This window comes from Meriones unguiculatus, chromosome 7 (genome assembly GCF_030254825.1).
Source record: "Meriones unguiculatus strain TT.TT164.6M chromosome 7, Bangor_MerUng_6.1, whole genome shotgun sequence".
NCBI lineage: Eukaryota > Metazoa > Chordata > Mammalia > Rodentia > Muridae > Meriones > Meriones unguiculatus.
The window spans coordinates 79,362,936-79,380,516 of record NC_083355.1 but is presented as its reverse complement, the minus strand read 5'-3'; the positions used below and the strand labels follow the sequence as shown (position 1 = coordinate 79,380,516).

General features: G+C 42.8%; 1 protein-coding gene across 1 annotated transcript in view; it reads left to right on the top strand.

Annotated features, from left to right (window-relative positions):
- The window catches only part of Ccdc175 (coiled-coil domain containing 175), a 60,866-nt gene extending 45,062 nt beyond the window's left edge, over positions 1–15,804 (top strand). The window contains exons 11-19 of the mRNA XM_021645508.1: positions 1,301–1,372; positions 2,310–2,445; positions 3,794–3,925; positions 6,050–6,188; positions 8,415–8,494; positions 10,365–10,517; positions 12,406–12,508; positions 14,995–15,038; positions 15,601–15,804. Of these exons, the coding sequence (XP_021501183.1) occupies positions 1,301–1,372; positions 2,310–2,445; positions 3,794–3,925; positions 6,050–6,188; positions 8,415–8,494; positions 10,365–10,517; positions 12,406–12,508; positions 14,995–15,038; positions 15,601–15,804 (1,063 nt within the window). The remainder of the gene's footprint in view (positions 1–1,300; positions 1,373–2,309; positions 2,446–3,793; positions 3,926–6,049; positions 6,189–8,414; positions 8,495–10,364; positions 10,518–12,405; positions 12,509–14,994; positions 15,039–15,600) is intronic.
- The last annotated feature ends 1,777 nt before the right edge of the window (positions 15,805–17,581 follow it).

Below are 17,581 nucleotides of genomic sequence, written 5' to 3'. Positions count from 1 at the left end.
CTTTGCACGATCATCTCTGTATAGATATGCAACCACTTAAACATCTCACACCAACTTCAGAAGGAAAACTATGAACTTTCCTCTCGCATGAAGGAGCAGGAAGACTAAATTGGGTTTAATCCGATTTTATTTTTCTAATGAATAATGAAAAATGTATTGTTAGTTATAGATATATTTTTTTGAGGCAGGATCTTACTTCGTAGCCCTAGGTGTCCTGAACTTACTCTGTAGACCAAGCTGGCCCAGCCTTCCTAGTGCTGCGATTAAAGTAGTGTGCCACCACAGGCCCAACCCTTTTGAGCAGTTTCTGTGTAATGATAACTCTGGTCACCATGAAGCTCGGACATGTGGCTGAGCCTTGCTATGAGCTTTGGTATTCCGTTGTCTTTTGGCCTATTTTAAATCGGTTCAGATCATGGGTGGAGCATGATATATGTGTAAGTCAACAAACTCAGTAAGGGGAGGAGAAAGTGTGAAGAGGCTTAGAGATCTAGAAGAGGCTGTTAGATCATTTCAAATAGACCCTGAGACAGACATCCTTGTGTGTGGCTGGATTAATTGCATGTTGGATTCATTTGTGCTTCTGGCTTTCAGAAACTTATGTAACAATGTTCACGTGTACGTTTTATTTATGAGTATTTTTGTCTTTGAAAAGACACAAAGCAGCATTTTACTTACATGGATTGTGATTGGTTTCTGTGTGGGAAGCCCTGGGTGGGGCGGGGGGGGGTGGGATAGAAACTAAGGCTTCTGCTGCTGTGTTGGAGTCTTTGCATTTCCTTCCAGCCTATCACGTAAAACCTCACACACTCAAGACCTTCCCTTAGCTCAAGAACTTATCTTGGCTTTCTGTGTTCTGTATTGTACCCTTAGAACTGTCTAGAAGGCAGACTTCCTCAGCAGTTTATTGATCTTAGCCCCTCTCCCTCCCCTCATGACCCTGTTGTTCTTCCTGCACAGCCCCTAGGCAGCCAGCCTTCTGGGCTGTCTTTTGGCAGGGTTCTGACTTTCTATGCCCTTTGCAAATGATTACACCTTTTCCTTGTATGATCACACCTCCATTCTGCCTCCAGTTCCTCCCTACGATTAACCTCCAGAGACCTGCTTTCTTAGACTGTTTCCTCAATTCTTAGATATTCAACCCAAGGCTCGCAGGAGCAGCTCAAGTGGCCTTCTATAAGATGGCCACTACATTTTTCAGTGGTTTGGTAGCTAGCCATACTCATTATAAGAAATATGTTGACTTTTCATGTATTTGAAAATTAGGAATATAAAATCTAATATATATTTATTGCTTTAGATCAACAAAGGAAGTATATCAGAAACAAATAAAAATCCTGATTGAAAATCTGATAAGAGAAATTCAGAGAAGGTAATGTGATGTGATGTGATGTGTGTGTGTGTGTGTGTGTGATCAGTAGTATACATTATCCAGAGGCCAACAGAATTACTGCCTTGAATTAAATTGTATATACATTCTCTCAGATCTAGATGTATTTGTTAGGCTGTGTTTTGGTTTCACATTGAAGAAAAACAGTTTTTCATCTCAATCAAGGGAAATCACTAGAAAGTCAGATTGCCAGTACTAGCACAATGTTAGCTGTCCATCCTGACTTCTGAGTCAGTTTACAGCAGAGCTAATGTGGGGAACAATGGCTAAGATCACAGACTTTGACGTGGACCACTCTGTCTTATTAGTTCTAACCATGGCTCAGTTAATCTCTTCTCATTGCTCCCACTCCAGTAGATTGGCAAACGATAGCGGTCCCCTCCTTACAAAATGTCAAAGAGATAAGTAATCAAATGTATGTAGATCAAATGTACCCAGTAAACACTCACTAGTACTTGGGTATATTTTATTACTATTGCTGTTGTTAATATTGTAATTTAGAAAACTCAAGAATGTACTTTTTTTCCAAAGATACTGCTGTGGTAGAGAGAAATGTTTGAGACTCTAAAGAGTTTCCAGTTAGCACTTTGAATGCTTTGGGTAATTGCATTCCTACCTCTGGCCATGCTTCTGCTCTCTCCACCACCCCTGGAGACTTCCTTGTTTCCATTCACAACACGGAAGAGGAGAAGAGCGGGTTGTGGCTTCTGTGCTGTGCCTGCACAGGAGAACATCTCCTCACTCGGGGGCTGCTTACAGAGCCAGGCTGAGATGCTGTCTGTCTCAGCTCCCACAGTGTACTTCACTCACAGCCCGAGCACTGTTGTAAAGCTGTAGTCAGACTTGTTTGGCTTCGGATTTCGGGTAAACCACTGTGCGGATATAGTTAGTAGCAATTCTGTTTCGTTTTAATCTCTAGTGCCGTCTTTCAGTGGAAAATACTGTGTGCGAATAATAGGCACGCAGCTTGGCTAGCAAAGATGAAGTCATTCCTGCGAAGAACTGTAAAGCAAATCGAGATCGCAGAAAGGAAGCGGGTTGAATTAATTCACGAGGTAAGGCAAACTAAAGTGTTTGGAATTATGGTAGTCCTGCACAGAAATCAGTAACATGTCTTCAATATTTAAATAAACTTCATTTTACTAAAAGGTATTTTCCTTTCTCTTGGTTTTATGGTTAGAGTGATTATCATTTTTCTTTTTTCAGAACTCTGTCCCTTTGGCATATACTAACTAGAGATGTTGAAATCTTTTTATTTTATTACATTTGTTTATTGATGTGTGTGAGTGTATGCTCACATATTATATGAGAGGACAACTTCAAGGAATTGGTTTTCTCCTTCTACCATACGGGTCCCAGAAATGAAACTCAGGTCGCCAGGCTTGGTAGCAAAGTGTGCCTATCTGCTAAACCATCAAGCTGGCCCAAGAGAGATTCAGTAAATTAAGTAAGCGTGTTCTGTAAGGTGTATCTGAAGCAAGGAAGCAGATCCTTGCTTCCCAAGCTCCATTATTAGTCCTATATCTACCCTTGGTACAGCCACCACTGCCCGGCCCTTCTCATTCCTATGTCATTTTTAGAGATCCTTTGGTGGAATACTAAAGCTCTAAAGGACAAAGGTCATCCTCCTCCATGCTTGCTGAGAAATTCCACAGCTTCTCAGGCTGTTTAGAAATGTAAAAGTAACCTGTTGTTATAAACAAAAGTGAAAATCCCGACCATTCTGTTTTACCAATAAAGACTCAGGAGCCAGATGCTAGGGTGAAAACCTGCTAGCTCAGAGAGGAAGAGAAAGCACCCAACTCACCTTCCTTCTCAGCTCAGGTCCGTGTGGAAAAAAACCCAAAAGGCTCACTAGTTCAGCTCACAGCCCAGGAGGTAAGGGCCGGGGAAAAAAAAAAAAAAAAAAAAAAAAAAAAAAAAAACAAAAAACAAAAAACAAAAAACAAACAAACAAAAAAAAAAAACCCAAGACCAAAAGCTTTCTGGGTCAAAGCCCCAAAAACCAGGAAACTGAGGAGCTGGAACCTAAGATAAAGCCAGAGTTTAAGCTAAAAAGTTCTTTCTACTTTTCCATGCGGTCTTAACTACCCCTCTACTCAAAGTCCCTCCTGTCAGCTGGTTTTTTGCTTCACCTCTTGACCTAGGGTAAACTTTATTATGTCCAAAATACAGAAGGCTCTTGGATTAAAGGTCTGTGCTAGGGCTGGCTGAACCACACCATAATCACTTGTTTACAATAAACAGAAAGTTCTTGGATTAAAGGTGTGTGATAGAGCTCAACCACACCAAACAAGAAACAGGGTTTTACTGTTCACAACTTTGGGGTTCACAATGGGATCAAACATCCTGCAACACTAACCATGACAAGAGAAATGACAAATCTCATTTTTCTGTAATTAGGCAAAGCATACAGAAGAGGAGATCTATGAATTTGTGGGCCAAATTGAGAATGTTAAATTGGAATTAAAGGAGGAAGAGAAGATGTTTGTTAAAAAAGAAAGAAAGTTAATCCAACAATTACACAAATTTGAGGTAAATTTTATTTTTCGTGGATGGATAATTTTGGAGGATTCTGTTAGGGAAAGGGGAATAATATTGCATGTGATCACGATCTTGACAATGTAAAATAAATCTTCCGGTTTGAACGAAGGCAAGGCCACAAGTTCATTCTGCCTGTTTCTTCTAAAAAAGAAACAGAAATATAGTCTACATTTTTTTCAGTTAAAAACAAACAAAAACAAGGCCACCCACATACTTCAAATGTTGTCAAGCAACAAGCAAGTCACATTGCTAGGGAGGGTAAAGTGGTTTGTGAAGCCGGTAGGAGCTGTCACAGTAAAGTGGGGAGAATGTTGAGGAGTAGATTTCAGAACTCCTGAAGAATTCCCAAAGGCCAACCGGGGTGAACCAAGGGCTCCTAGAGAAAGTGGAAACTACAAGCATTGAAAACTTCCAGGCTTCCAGTTGCTGTGCCCTGCAGACACACAGTCCCCACCCCCGCCCCATCTTAACCCTACCGTCACACCTCTTCTCAAGGTGACAGCCTTAAGGAAGGGCACGCTTGGAGTCATCCACTGGGAAAACAGCTTAGGAGGCTGAGGTCCTGGGTAGAAGCAAAATCAGCGGCCCTGTAGAGACAATGGAGATGAATGAATGTACTCAAGTGTGTACCTGTAACTCTCATGTAACCCCCCCCCCTTTTTTTTTTCTTCAGAAAAGGCAATGTAGACAATAGCCTGCTCAATGCTAAGGCCTGGACATGTTCATTTCTGCTTCCTCATGATGATATCTTTAAAGTGTAGTTAAAACATAACACACATTTATCTTTCTGGCTTTCCTTTTCAAAAACATTCTAATGGTAATTTGGGTGTTAGCATATAAGCTGTGAGCTAGATGCTGTACCTGAGAGACGGAGAAGCAAGATATATACTAAAGAGTTAATCATCCTCTCTAAAGAGTTAACCATCCTCTCTCCTCTCTATTTAAAATTGGTGTTAGGTAGACTTCTGGGTTTCTTGCCCCACCAGCCTGAAAATATGGGCTATCCAGGGCATTATCCTGCAACACTGTTTATAATAAGGATGTTCTAACTGTATACTGTGGGAAGGATCGACGGGAAACACGAGAGTACTAGACGAGAGTACACGTCTAGAAGTAGCACCTGCAACTTCCAGTTACAGACATGCAAGGGAAGCCCACCTCCAGATGGAAGCCGAGGGCCAGCTACAACCCAGAATTCCTGTCCCTGAAGGGAGAGGGAATTGATAGCAAATATCAGCTGTCCCTGCTCCAGTCACCATTATGAATCTACTCTCATTTCTTATGAGAAATGGTTGTTCCATTTGGAACTAAATAAAACCTGAGTTTGATGAATGTTTTAGTTAGGTTTCCATTGCTTTGATAAAACACTGACCATAAACAATCTGGTCAGGAAAAGGTTAGTGTGGCTCGGAGGTCCACCGAGGGAGACCAAGGCAGGAACTCAGTGAAGGGACCTGGATGCAGGAACTGAAGCAGAGGCTGTAGAGACGCTGCTTATTGGCTTGTTCGTCCTGCTTTGTCATAAAAGCCACTTGTCCAGGAGTGACACCTCCCACCCACAGTAGGCAGAACCCTCCCACATCAGTCATTAATCAAGAAAAGTGCCCCACAGGCCAATCATGTGGGGCCCTGTTTTCAGTTGAGCATCTCTCTTCCCAAGTGACTCCAGCCTGAGTCACATTGACCAGATCCAACCAGAACAATTAAGCAAGCACACTTCATGCTTTCCTCAGTGTGCCTTTCCCCATTTACTGTATTATATCCATTCGTTTCAACATTGTCCACACTTCCTGGAAGAAATTTCACTGCCCTTCTTCATAGTGCATGAATGAGCCAATGGTGATTTTTCTCAAGCATGCTTTGGTTGTATAAGTGGTAGGAACAGAAATGCAGCAGCAGAGTTTTAGAACTGACAGCATCTTTGTAGACTGAATGACAGGTTCCCAGGGTGAGTGGATAAGGCATCACATGTTTATTAAACACAGAGAGTGTGTCAGGTACCTCTGTCCTCAGCCCACCCCCACCCCCGCTGGGGACAGAGCTCTCCCCTTTGGAGAATGTCCCTTTTACTCTTAAGCTGTGCAACAGGTCTAAATCACTTTGCTTTCTTCAAAGGATCTCATCATTAAGGAAGCACAGATTGCCAAAGAAAGGGAAGAGCAGCTGGTTGAGAGTATTCCACAGCTTGAGACAGCAGAAAATGAATACGTAGAAAAGAACAGGGAACTGAAGGCCATCCACAGTAATCTCACAGGTATGTATAAAGTCTGTGGGAACTAACTCCCATCCTCTGTGCCCTGCCCCCCCACAAAGCGACTGAGAATCCATCACACACCCAAGGAGAAGTGATTCTACCTTGCCTGTCGCCATTAACTCTACTTCCTAGTTTCTTTCATCTACTACATTCCTCTTTTCCACACTAAACTCTTTCTCCCACTCGGTCTCTCCCCTCTCCACTCTTCCCTTCTCTTCTCCTTCCTCCTTCCAACAAGTAGATTGCCCCCCACCACTGACCTATCTCTAAGGCAGAGATGAATAAGACTTAGCATAGATGGCAGCTTTTGGAAGATGTGGAGCATGTCTGTAAGTATCTTTTGTATTATACAGCACAACACGTGTGCATATAACCACGTGTGTGCAAATAAAAACGATTATTTCCTCCGCAAAAATTAGATATGATCACCTAACCCTGCACCTGAGCACCACAACGTTTGGCTCCTGCCTTCATTCAGGAAGTGGAGGGCCCTTATCCAGGACCTCTGCGCAAGTCTTTGAGCAGTCACCACTTCCACGTCTTCTAGATGGTAAAAGGACTGTGGGACCTAGGGTAACGGAAAGGAACAGAATGAGATCAATAAAAGCACAGTCTTCTTGGGGAGTGGTGGAGTGAGCAGATAACTATAAACATTCAGATTCATACAGCCAGTGTCAGTAAGACAAACTGGAAAGCAAAGAAATTTTTAAAAGTAGTGATCATTTCCAAGAAGGTAAAATTTCAAGAATATATAAATATAATAGTAAGAGCCTGGACAGTCAGTCTGTCTGCTGTTGTTTTTTAAAAAAATGAAAATCCCAACTCTTCTATTTTACCAGTAAAGTCTCAGGAGCCAGATGCCTGGGTGAAAACTTGCTAGCTCAGAGAGGCAGAGAAAGCGCCCAGCTGACCTTCCTTCTCAGGTCTGGATGGAAAAAAGCAAAAGGCTCACTAGCTTAGTGGGCAGCCCAGAAGGAAAAGGCAAAACAAACAAACAAATAAAAAGCCCCAAGGCCAAAGGCTTCCTAACTCAAAGCCCCTCAAAATGTCCAAAAAAGCCAGACTGCTAGAGAGCTAAAGCCTGAGCTAAAGCCCCTTCTATTTCTCCATGCTGTCTTAAAGTCCCCTCAGCTCAAAGTCCCTCCTGATTTCTTGCTTCACCTCTTGATGTAGGGTTAACTTTATTACACTCTTTAAACAGAAAGTTCTTGGATTAAAGGTTCATGACAGAGCGCAACCAAACCAAACAAGAGACAGGGTTCTACAGTTCACAATTTTGGGGTTCACAATGAGATCAAATATCCTACAACAGTCGGCCATTTCTGAGTTGGCTTTCTGTCTCTTGTCTGATTTTCATCTGATCAACTCAGGTAGAATTTCACTTGATGCTTGTTCATAGGCCCTTCATTCTTCCCCATCTTTCCACCCATCCTCTCAGTACAAAGAAGAGAGTGAAGGAAACGCTGTGATGGTCTAAATAGTGAAAATTTGTTGAACCAAACCCCATAACTTTATAGGAGGTTAAAGGGAAGAAGCCTATCTATGGAAAGAAGTGGAGAATGTGTCAACAGGAGTAAAAATGTTAAATCTTCCTGTGTTATGTTAAGAAATGAATAGAAAACGTCTGAAAATAACCACAAATTTATTAACATATAATTTAAGAAAACTGAGCTAAGTGGAAGATACAATCAAAGGGACGCTTCTTAAAAAAACGGTTGCAGGGGGAGGGAGGTGGTACCAGGAGGAGATGATGGAGGGGACTACAAACTGGATATAAGGTGAATACATTGTAAAAATATCTAGTGGTTGAGGGGGCTGAAGAAATGGCTTGGTGGTTAAGAACATTTGGTGCACGGTCCCGAGGGCCAGAGTTCAGATTCACAGTCCCTATGGAATAAGCCAGGCATGCTTCAAAGACCAGCAACTCAGCTCTGATGCCATCTCTGACCGTCACATACCTTTGCGTGCACACGTGTGCATACACTCTGTCCCGCACACATACACATAAATAAGACAAACCTAAGAGAAACAACAGGTAGAGTGGTTGATCCCGAGGAACCAGACACAGCGATAGATACACTGGAGAGCAACTAGCTGTCTTTTATTGTGGTAATAGTTTATCACAGTGTGACTGTTAAAACTATGTGTGCCTTATGGTTGATGACTTTTTTTTTTAATTAAATAACTTTGTGAACAGTCATTTTTCTCTCTCGGTCTCTTAAACAGCAAAGAAGCAAGAAGAAAATTTAATCAACACCTACATTTCCCGCTTTAGAAAGGACATCTTGAAAAGTATGGCCAACACGGTAAAGAATCGCTGTGGTTTTCTGTTTTGTACTATTTGCAGTGTCGGGGATTAAATTCCAGACCTTGTATATGCTAGGCAAGTGCTGTACCACTGGAACTATGTCCGCGGGCCTTGGTTTTCTTAGACAGGGTTTTACTGTGTAGTCATGAATCTCCTGCCCTAGCGAGATAAAAGAATGCTACCTCCCAGAGGCTATGCCTTTCACTCCTCCTCCTTTAAATTGAAATACTGGTCTATGCAAATAATACTATTTATCCAGTTTTTATTAAATCAACTGTAATTAAAGTTCTTCTACCAACTTTAGTGTTTAAACTTGTAGTCAATATACACGTGAAGGGATGGAGGGATCGGTTTTCCACTATTGTGATATATGCCTGTTCGTGATTAGCTGGCTCCTCTTGTTTCTGAGCTTTCAAAGTGGAGGAAGGCCATGGCTGAGGGAAGCATTTCCCCTCTCCTCCACCAGGAGGCAAAGAAGAATAATGGGAAGAAGGGACTGATCAGGCTATGCCAGTCAAAAGCACACCCGCAGTGAACCATTTCCTCCAACCAGGCCTCCCCCACCACAGACCCACAGTCTCCAAACGCTCTATGCAAACCTGGAATCCACCCATGAACTAGGTTTGCTCAGTGAGCATCTGGGTGATCTAATCATCTCTGAAATGCCTTCAGACAATCACCAGAAGTGAGCTTTAAACCTTCTAGGTATTAAAGCTCTCAGCCCCATCAGATCCAAGAACAAAATTCAGACCGTGGGGTCCTTTGGAACCAACTCAAATATAATGGTAGAAAAAAAAAAAGATCACTGACCAATGCAGAGACCTAAGTGCTCTCATTCATAGGATGGGATTGGACTGTGCTCTGAAAGAATAAGTAGGCAGAGATTCTGTGAGCTAGAACAAAGCAGGAGCAAGTAAAGAAATGTTTACTATCTTTTAAAATACACAATCTACAGCTTCATCATAAACTTTTCATATGGAGTTGGTTAATTGGATATTAAATTATACTTTGACGTATCTGGGTATCAAACATGATTTTTATATGCTGTGGATATGAAAAAATATGAACAAGAACCTTACAAGAAAGTGTAACACGCATGTGCGTGCTTGTGTGCACAGACACATTCCTTTTTCTTAATAAGATGCTCCTGGTGAGGTCTATATGTTGGATAAAGACCACAGAGTTTATGATGATACAATAATTAAGAACTGCATAGCGAATTCAGTAATAAAAAGTAGTCAATAAGTGATTTTTTAAAAAGAATCAGGGTTGGTGATATAGATGGGTTGGAAGAGGGCTTGCCCGAAATTTCTGTCCTCAATGCTGTATAGACTGATCTTGGTGGTCCTCAGCTAGCACTTGGGCAGAGACAGGGATAGGAAGGGTCCAGAGTCATCCTCAGCTGCATGGTGAGTTCTAAGGCCAGCCTGAGATACTCATCACCCAGTCACAAGTGCAAAAAAAAAAAAAAAAACAATCGATAAATAAACAAGTAAATAAGTACTCATTGAGTAAATATTTTCTCCTTCCAGGAACGTTAACTTTCCTTTTAAAATCTCAGTGAATTCCTCCACCTTCTCCCCACTTGGCGAGGCAATTATTCAAGTATCAAAGCATACTCTACTTTGTGAGGTTTTTGTTAATGTCTAGGATGCTTTACGTAAGGTCCACACATGACCATACCAGAGTCCATGAATACGTTTTCAGTAAGCAGCTCTTGGGATTTTCTGAAAGAACGTTTTCACAGTCAGCTAAGGTGGCTCAAGAATGAATGAAGAACTGGGTTGTGGCTGTGGCCTGGTCAGCCTAGTGCTGGTATCCTGCCCTTTGAACCCTAGGAGCTAACTGTGGCTTTTATGTTTGGGCAGGAGAAGTTGAAGCAAGAATTAAAATATTTACGAGATGTTGAAAGTCAAAAAACCAAAGAACATTTTGAAGTTTTCAGGAACTTAGAAAATGAAATATATGTCAACGACCAAAAGGAAATCCTTCTCATGCTGGAGAATAAAAAATTAAAAGAGGTAAGTTCAAGAGCGCCTCACTTTTCCTTACGGTCTTGGTTGATTGCCTGGACTGGCAGGCAGTAACCAAACCCTCTCCCCGCAAGAGTGCCACCAACTTCTGTCAGCAGACACCAGGTTTGCCCAGATTCGAACGTTACCTGTGAAGAAGGATGTCATAGACATGATTTTGCTCAACCTTGTGGCTCTGAGAGTCCTCCTCACTGAGTATTCACTATTCTGCATTCTGTGTAGTATTCCACTATATGAACCCAGTATTTATTTAGACAGGGCTATTAGTGGGGTTTGGGACACCTTATTTTGACTCTCACCAACCCTGCTTCTAAGCCTATCCAAGTATAATTGTTTTGATAGACAGGCACATTTCTTTTGGGTATAGCATAACTGGAGCTGCAGAGTCATTAGAGCTTAATTCCATTGAACCAAAGTAAAGACCGTTATCCAGATTCTTTGGTCAAATTATGCAGGATTTATTTTCTGTCAGAAAAAAAAATTTTTCTTTTTGTTTTGTTTTCTATCTCTCCTTAAATCAGAGTTTGAGAAAATAGCATCTAGCATGGGGGAAGAGAAGTCATATATAGTGTTTTCAAGGGGATTTCCAGAGGAAATCTGGTTACATAGGAACTTGGCTGAAGATTTCAAAATTATTTGTCAAAACATCTTATTTTATCAGGGTACATCCAAGGTGTGAGTCAAACTCCACAAGGTGGGGAGCATGACAGATTCCAGAAACAGGTTAAAGCACAGTCAACTGGACTTTGCAGCAAACAGAAATGAGCCTCCATCTTTAAAGTGGATGCAGGCTGGTGCGTCACAGATTGCGCGTCATCTTCAGTCGTGTAGTGCCAGGCTCCCAGAGTCATCGCGCCGAATGCCCCTCCCTCGGGCAATGTGTCAGAGCCCTGACCCTCCCATCCTCACCCGTGTGGGTGTCACGGGAAGGAATGAAAGCACAGGCTTCCTCTTGGGTTAGTTTGACCAAGATCAAGCCCAAATTTGCATCTGTCACTCATTGGATACACTGTCCTTAGTGTCTCAAGGGGTTGATCTTGCTTCTTTGTAATATGAAAGATTAAAGAAAGTATTTTTTTAATGACTTTTCCCACTAAAACTAAACTAAACTAATAATAATAATAATAATAATAATAATAATAAAAACTTTGACATTAGGGTCTGCATCAATGTCCCAAGAATTGGTTCCCTTCAATGCTCAAAAATACTTCAAAAGTCAGGTAATATATTAGGTACCTTCAAGATGAGAAAATATTCTAGCTTTGTTTTTTTCAAGAATTGTTAACACCTAGAGTAGAGGAAGAAAAAAATCCTTCAGAAGGAGCCTGGTAAGGGAAGTAGCCTGGCCTTTGCCTAATCCAAATGCACCCACCTCACCGCGTGACTTATTTCTGTCTGTTATATGGCACCAAGCTCACATGCTTTGTTTGGAAGAGCTAAAACAACCTAAGGACTGATGTTTTCAGAAGCTCTGGTCTCTACCTGCCTCAGTAACCCTCAGACACACATCACGTTATGCTGCCAGCCCTTGACACAAACCTGGGAGGGATTTTACCACCTATGAACTGTCCCACTCGCCTCTCCTCCTACGGAGACAGTATCTAACGTTTAACCAGAAGATGAAAATTTCTACTGCTACGTTTCTGCACGCGGGGCCAATTTTATTTTTTCTTGTGGATATGACGCATTCGTGCAGAAGGTCTCTTCACTTCTTACTGTGCCGACTCATACTCAGAACAGGGTGTTTATTTATTTGGCTTCTGAGATGGTAAGAGAGCAGGACCCTCTGTCGCCTCCCTTGGTGAATGACTGCACAGACATTTCGCTAACTCAGCGCACAGAGAGCAGATGCTGAGATCAGGCCTTTCATTTTCAGTTTATCGCCTACCTGAAGAAAAAAGTCGAAGAGTTCAAAGAGAAGCAAAGAATAACAGTGAAGGATTCAGGGGACCTGGCTTGGCAACTGACAGCTCAGCACAGTAAGTGACGCCTTCCGCTCTCCACACAGTTCTGTTCTTGATCGAATCGGTCTTATAAATTTGCATAGAACAAAACTTTTTAAGGTCAGTGGATTCTACACAAACCCCAGCAGCCACTGCCCCCAGAGCAAAGTGCAGAACATGCTCGCAATTGTACATCCTGTGCAGTTTACGTCTGAGAAGTCCTTCATGGGCTCCCGGTTTGAGTTTGTGACCTTGTTAGGAAGGCTGTGGACCTCCTGGGGGTTGGGGGAGTGGAGGGGCCTCTCTAATGGAAGTAGATCCTTAGGGACAGGGCTTTAAGGCTTAGAAGCCTCCCCGATTCCAGCCTGCATTGTCCACTCGGTCCCAACACCAGAGACAGCTGCTCCACGGTGCCACAGGGAGCCAGGACCCTACGAAACTGTAGACTTAAACTGCCTCCTTCCTTACGCTCTTTCTGTCAGGTATTTATTTTGGTTACAAAAGTGACTACCACCTGTCCCGTCCTTGCTAAGCATCCACTCCACCCCCAGGCTCTGGAAACCACCCACCACCCGCCCTCTAACACTAATGATTAGACAGAAGGAAATGATGCTGGATGCACCCTTCCACTCCTGGCTTCTTTGACCCCGCAGACCGGATCTTTAAGGTTCATTCACAAAGCTACATGTCGGGGCCCATGCCTGTAATCCCAATCCTTAGACAGCTGAAACAGAAGGACTGATGTGAGTTAAGGACCAGCCTGGGCTACATAGTAAGTTCCATGTCAGCCTGGACTAGAGTTTTCATCTGTCTCAAAACAACAACAGAAAACAAAAGATTCACCTCTGTTCTTTCCTGAAGCACAAGCTGCCTCCCTTGGGTGAGGTACAGCAGTGTAAGCTATCCGTACTTCATCTGCTCGCTGGCTGGGAGACGTTTGCCTCATTCTTCATTTATTACAAGGGATGCAACGAGGGACATTCGTTGGGAAGCATTTTTCTGATTTTTGTTTCCCCTCACGTAATACTTGAGAGCAGAATGGCTGGGTTATATGGTTACTGTCTTAGTACCTTTTAAGAAACTGCTAGGGGGCCTGGAGAGATGGCTCAGAGGTTAAGAGTACTGACTGCTCTCCCAGAGGTCCTGAGTTCAATTCTCAGCACCACATGGTGGCTCATAACCAACTATAATGTGATCTGGTGCCCTCTTCTGGTATGCAGGCGTACATGCAGATAGAGTACTCACATACATAAAATTAAAAAATAAATACATTATTTTAAAAAGTCTTTTATAAAAGGAAATTGAAAACAAGAAACTGCTAGTTTGACATTGTTCTTCAGATTTCTTACCAACACTTAAAACTGTGAGGATATTAGAAGCATTAACATTTAGCCATTTGCATAATCATAGAATGGTATAATGTTGACATTTTCATCTTCAATGGCCATCAGTTCTTGTGGTTCTCAGCTATCTGAAAACCATCTTTTTGAACCGTCCTGAATCAACAAACTGTCTTGGCATAATAAATATCATAAAGTAGGGCTGCAGAGATGGCTCAGTAGTTAAGAGCACCTGCAGCTCTTTCAGAGACCCGGAGTCCATTTCTGGCACCTATGCCAGGCAGTTCACAGCTGCCTGTAACTCCAGCCTCACAAGAGCTGATGCCACCTCCTGGCCTCCCTGGGATACTGAACTCACAGGTGGCTTTCACTCATACATACATACATACACACATACACATCAATAAAAATAATAAAAACAAATCTCTTTTTTAAAAACAAAACCTCAACAACCATCACAAAGTTAGCAGCTTAGGACAAGGAATTTACTCAGGACAAGGAATTTACTCATGAACTGGTGATGTGATCAGAGCGGGGGTCAACCCGTGTGTTCTGTGTGGGAGCTGGGACCCTCCAAAGACTGGCCTGTTCCTGTGTCCAAACTTGCTGTGACTCTCACTCATGCCTCAGGGACATTGCCTCATGGGGTCTGCGCAGAACTGCTGGGCTCCAAGAAAAGCATCCTAGGAGAACAGAGTGAAAGCTTGTGGTATTAGCACGACCTAACCTTGGAAGTCAGGGTATTAATCCCACATGACACTCGGGTTAGAGTAACTAACTCTTCTAATGCAGGCGAGGGTGTCGGCACCAAGATGCAAGAGTCCTGGCCATGTAGGTGCAGTGTGAAGCCATTTGGGGCTATTGCGATCTGCTACATGTCTACTGAAGTTTTTCACTCATTACCTTGCTTCTTTAGTCTTATCATTGAGCTCAAGTGTCCATATATTCTGGGATTTAGTTCTCTTTCAGTCTGAGGTTTGGCTCGGGGCCTCATATCAACTTTTTGCCATGAGATCAAGACAAAAATGGAATTTCTTCTCTCTCTCTCTCTCTCTCTCTCTCTCTCTCTCTCTCTCTCGCTCTCTCGCTCTCTCTCATTCTGGAAGTTTAAAATAATTTTTAAACTTTTAATTATTAAAATACTAATACTGTTTTAGTAACCATTGATTTTGAATATTTCAGAACATTATTCAGATTTGGTGGCAGCATTTCAGACCATGACTAAGGTGAGGGGATTTTCCTGGATTGTTTTGGGTATCATGTTTCCAAAAGAGTTCACCAACCATTAAAAGCATGTGTGCATGCGTGCGTGTGTGTGTGTTCTCATGTACAGGTAACTGGTATGTACTCATGCACATAGGGACAGAATTGGGAGACTGCAGAAGAATGACATGCATTGTGCCAAATGTCACTAAGAAATCTTCATCCTTTCAGAAACTATTTTCCTTACTTCCACTCAGTCAACAAGGGCAGTGCCTTCCCTCCTGTCTTGTCTCTCTCTTCTCTTTACTTCTTTGTCTTTGCAAGCTTGCATACAGCACATCCGGTCTTTAGCACCTCTGTCCTGAGAGCACTAGACTAGCTCTATCTTTTACTAACTGCTCAGTGCCCCTTCCCCTCCTCGCTCTAGGCAGGAGTGAGCCAATTCCGCCTCCGCATAGGCCTCAAAGTTACTTTGTGTGGCTAGCAGCAACTTTTCATACATTACATTGTTTTGGAAATACTAGACTCGGAAACGTCACGCCCTGCTTTGTCTCTTTATATTCACACACCCCAAATGCCTTTAAGGACCTCACAAGCAGCGGAGAGGAGACTTTACAGGAGATTAAGACGGTGATTGAGCGGCTGTACTACCGGGACGAGAGGACCGAAACGATGAGTTCCTGGCTCCTGGGAGGCATCTCGAGGCTGCGTCTTCTCATGGAGGAGAGCCCGGTGTTGAATCTTGTTGAAAAGCTCGGTAAGGGATTCCTGCCGCCTTACAGCAGCTAGTGACCGAGATAAAGGGGCTCCTCTTTTGGGGACGGGCCGTCAAAGGAAGGGAAGGGCGGCGCTCACGGATGCTGAGCAACCCCACCAAGCACACTGTTCACCCTGGGTCGAGTTCGTTAGAACCCTTGGCCAGTTTTTCCTTTCACATGAGATAATTTTCAAGAGGACGAAATTTCCTTCATGATTTTTTTTAAAAAAAAAAGCAGACAATTTATTTTGGGACAGGATCTTACTGTGGAGTCTAATGTGGTGGTGAACTCCAGATCTTCCTGTCTGGACTTCTGGAGTGCCGCGATTATGGATGCAAGCCACCACACCTGGCTCAGAAACTTTCTTTGTTTAAGAAGGCATTTAATCCCTGCATTCTGGAGATGGAGTGGTGGCTCGGTGGTTTAAAGCAGGAGTTGCTGCTGCCTAGGACCTTTAAGAGGCTGCTCCACAGCAGCCTCGTGCTATGATTTGCCTCGTGCTCTAGCAGGGGCATGGTTTTGCCAGCTGCAGATGTGTGATGTTTGGAATTCTGGGAAGTTTTCAGAGGGTATATAAATGCTATACTAGGGCCCTAGTATAGAGAGGCGGCAATGCTGTTCTTGGCTGGTTGGTGATTGGATGGTGTTGCTTGCTGTTTGTCAAGCAGTCCTGCACAAAGAAATGAGAAGAAATTAGATATTCTGATGGTGAAGATCAAACATTCCCCAAGGAACTCAATGCCCCTAATCAGCAGGAATTAATCTAATGGTAACTTTGCCACCTTTTCTCTGCACTGTCTAGTGTTAGGGGGCTAATAAGGGCGGAGAAGGGTGGAAGAGAGAAACAGGAACCCACAAAGTAGCAAATACCCACTACAATAACGTGGTTTCAAGACCATGGTTTCCAGCACTTGGTTCACAAAGTAAAGCAACTGATGGTCTCTAAAAGTCAACTCCCACATAGGAAGCAAATATTAAAAATTCTGTTTATATTTGGTGATGTCATCCTTTAAGTTCTGTGCTTTTGACTATGTTTAATATTGTAACCCTATCAATATACAGGCAAATATAAATTGCTAATATATAGACTGAGCCTTATGATTCAAGATGGGGGTAGAATAAGCTGAAGATTACTGGCCTCCATATCCTGCTTTCTAAGCAGGCTGTAGTGGTATACCCCTTTAATTCCCACACTCAGGAGGCTGAAGCAGGTAGATCTTTGTGAGTTCGAGGACAGCCCGAACTACATTGTGAGTTTCAGGAGAGCCAGAGCCACATAGTGAGAGAAACACCATCTTGGAAAAACTACAACAGCCAAAAGATTGGCAAGAAACGTAGTGGAATTGCCTGCTGCTCTTAGTTTTGAACTCCTACCCATATTCTTAGGTACTTGCCATTTTACTAGTTGTTTAAAATGTTGTTACACCATCTGGCAAATCTATGTTCTACAGCACAGGTCAGCATCCAACCGTCAAGGGACGAGAGGTCACAATGAGTTCTATACATCTGGACAGCTGGAAAAACTCAAAGGGACAATAGCATTTCAGGATACCATTGCCTCAGATGCATTTCATGTCCACGCCTATATGAGTCTACAGAAACATAGCCATGTTCGTTCATATATTACATATGCCTGTGCTTTATGGTACAAATGACAAAGTAGCTGTGACACAGGCCATGGGACCCACCAAGTCTTGAACATTCATGACCGGACTCTCTACAGAAAACACTTAGAACGAGCATGTCGACACTGGCATGCTTTTGTCTAGACACAAGAGGCCCCTTTGGCAAAACCTAAGGTCACACAG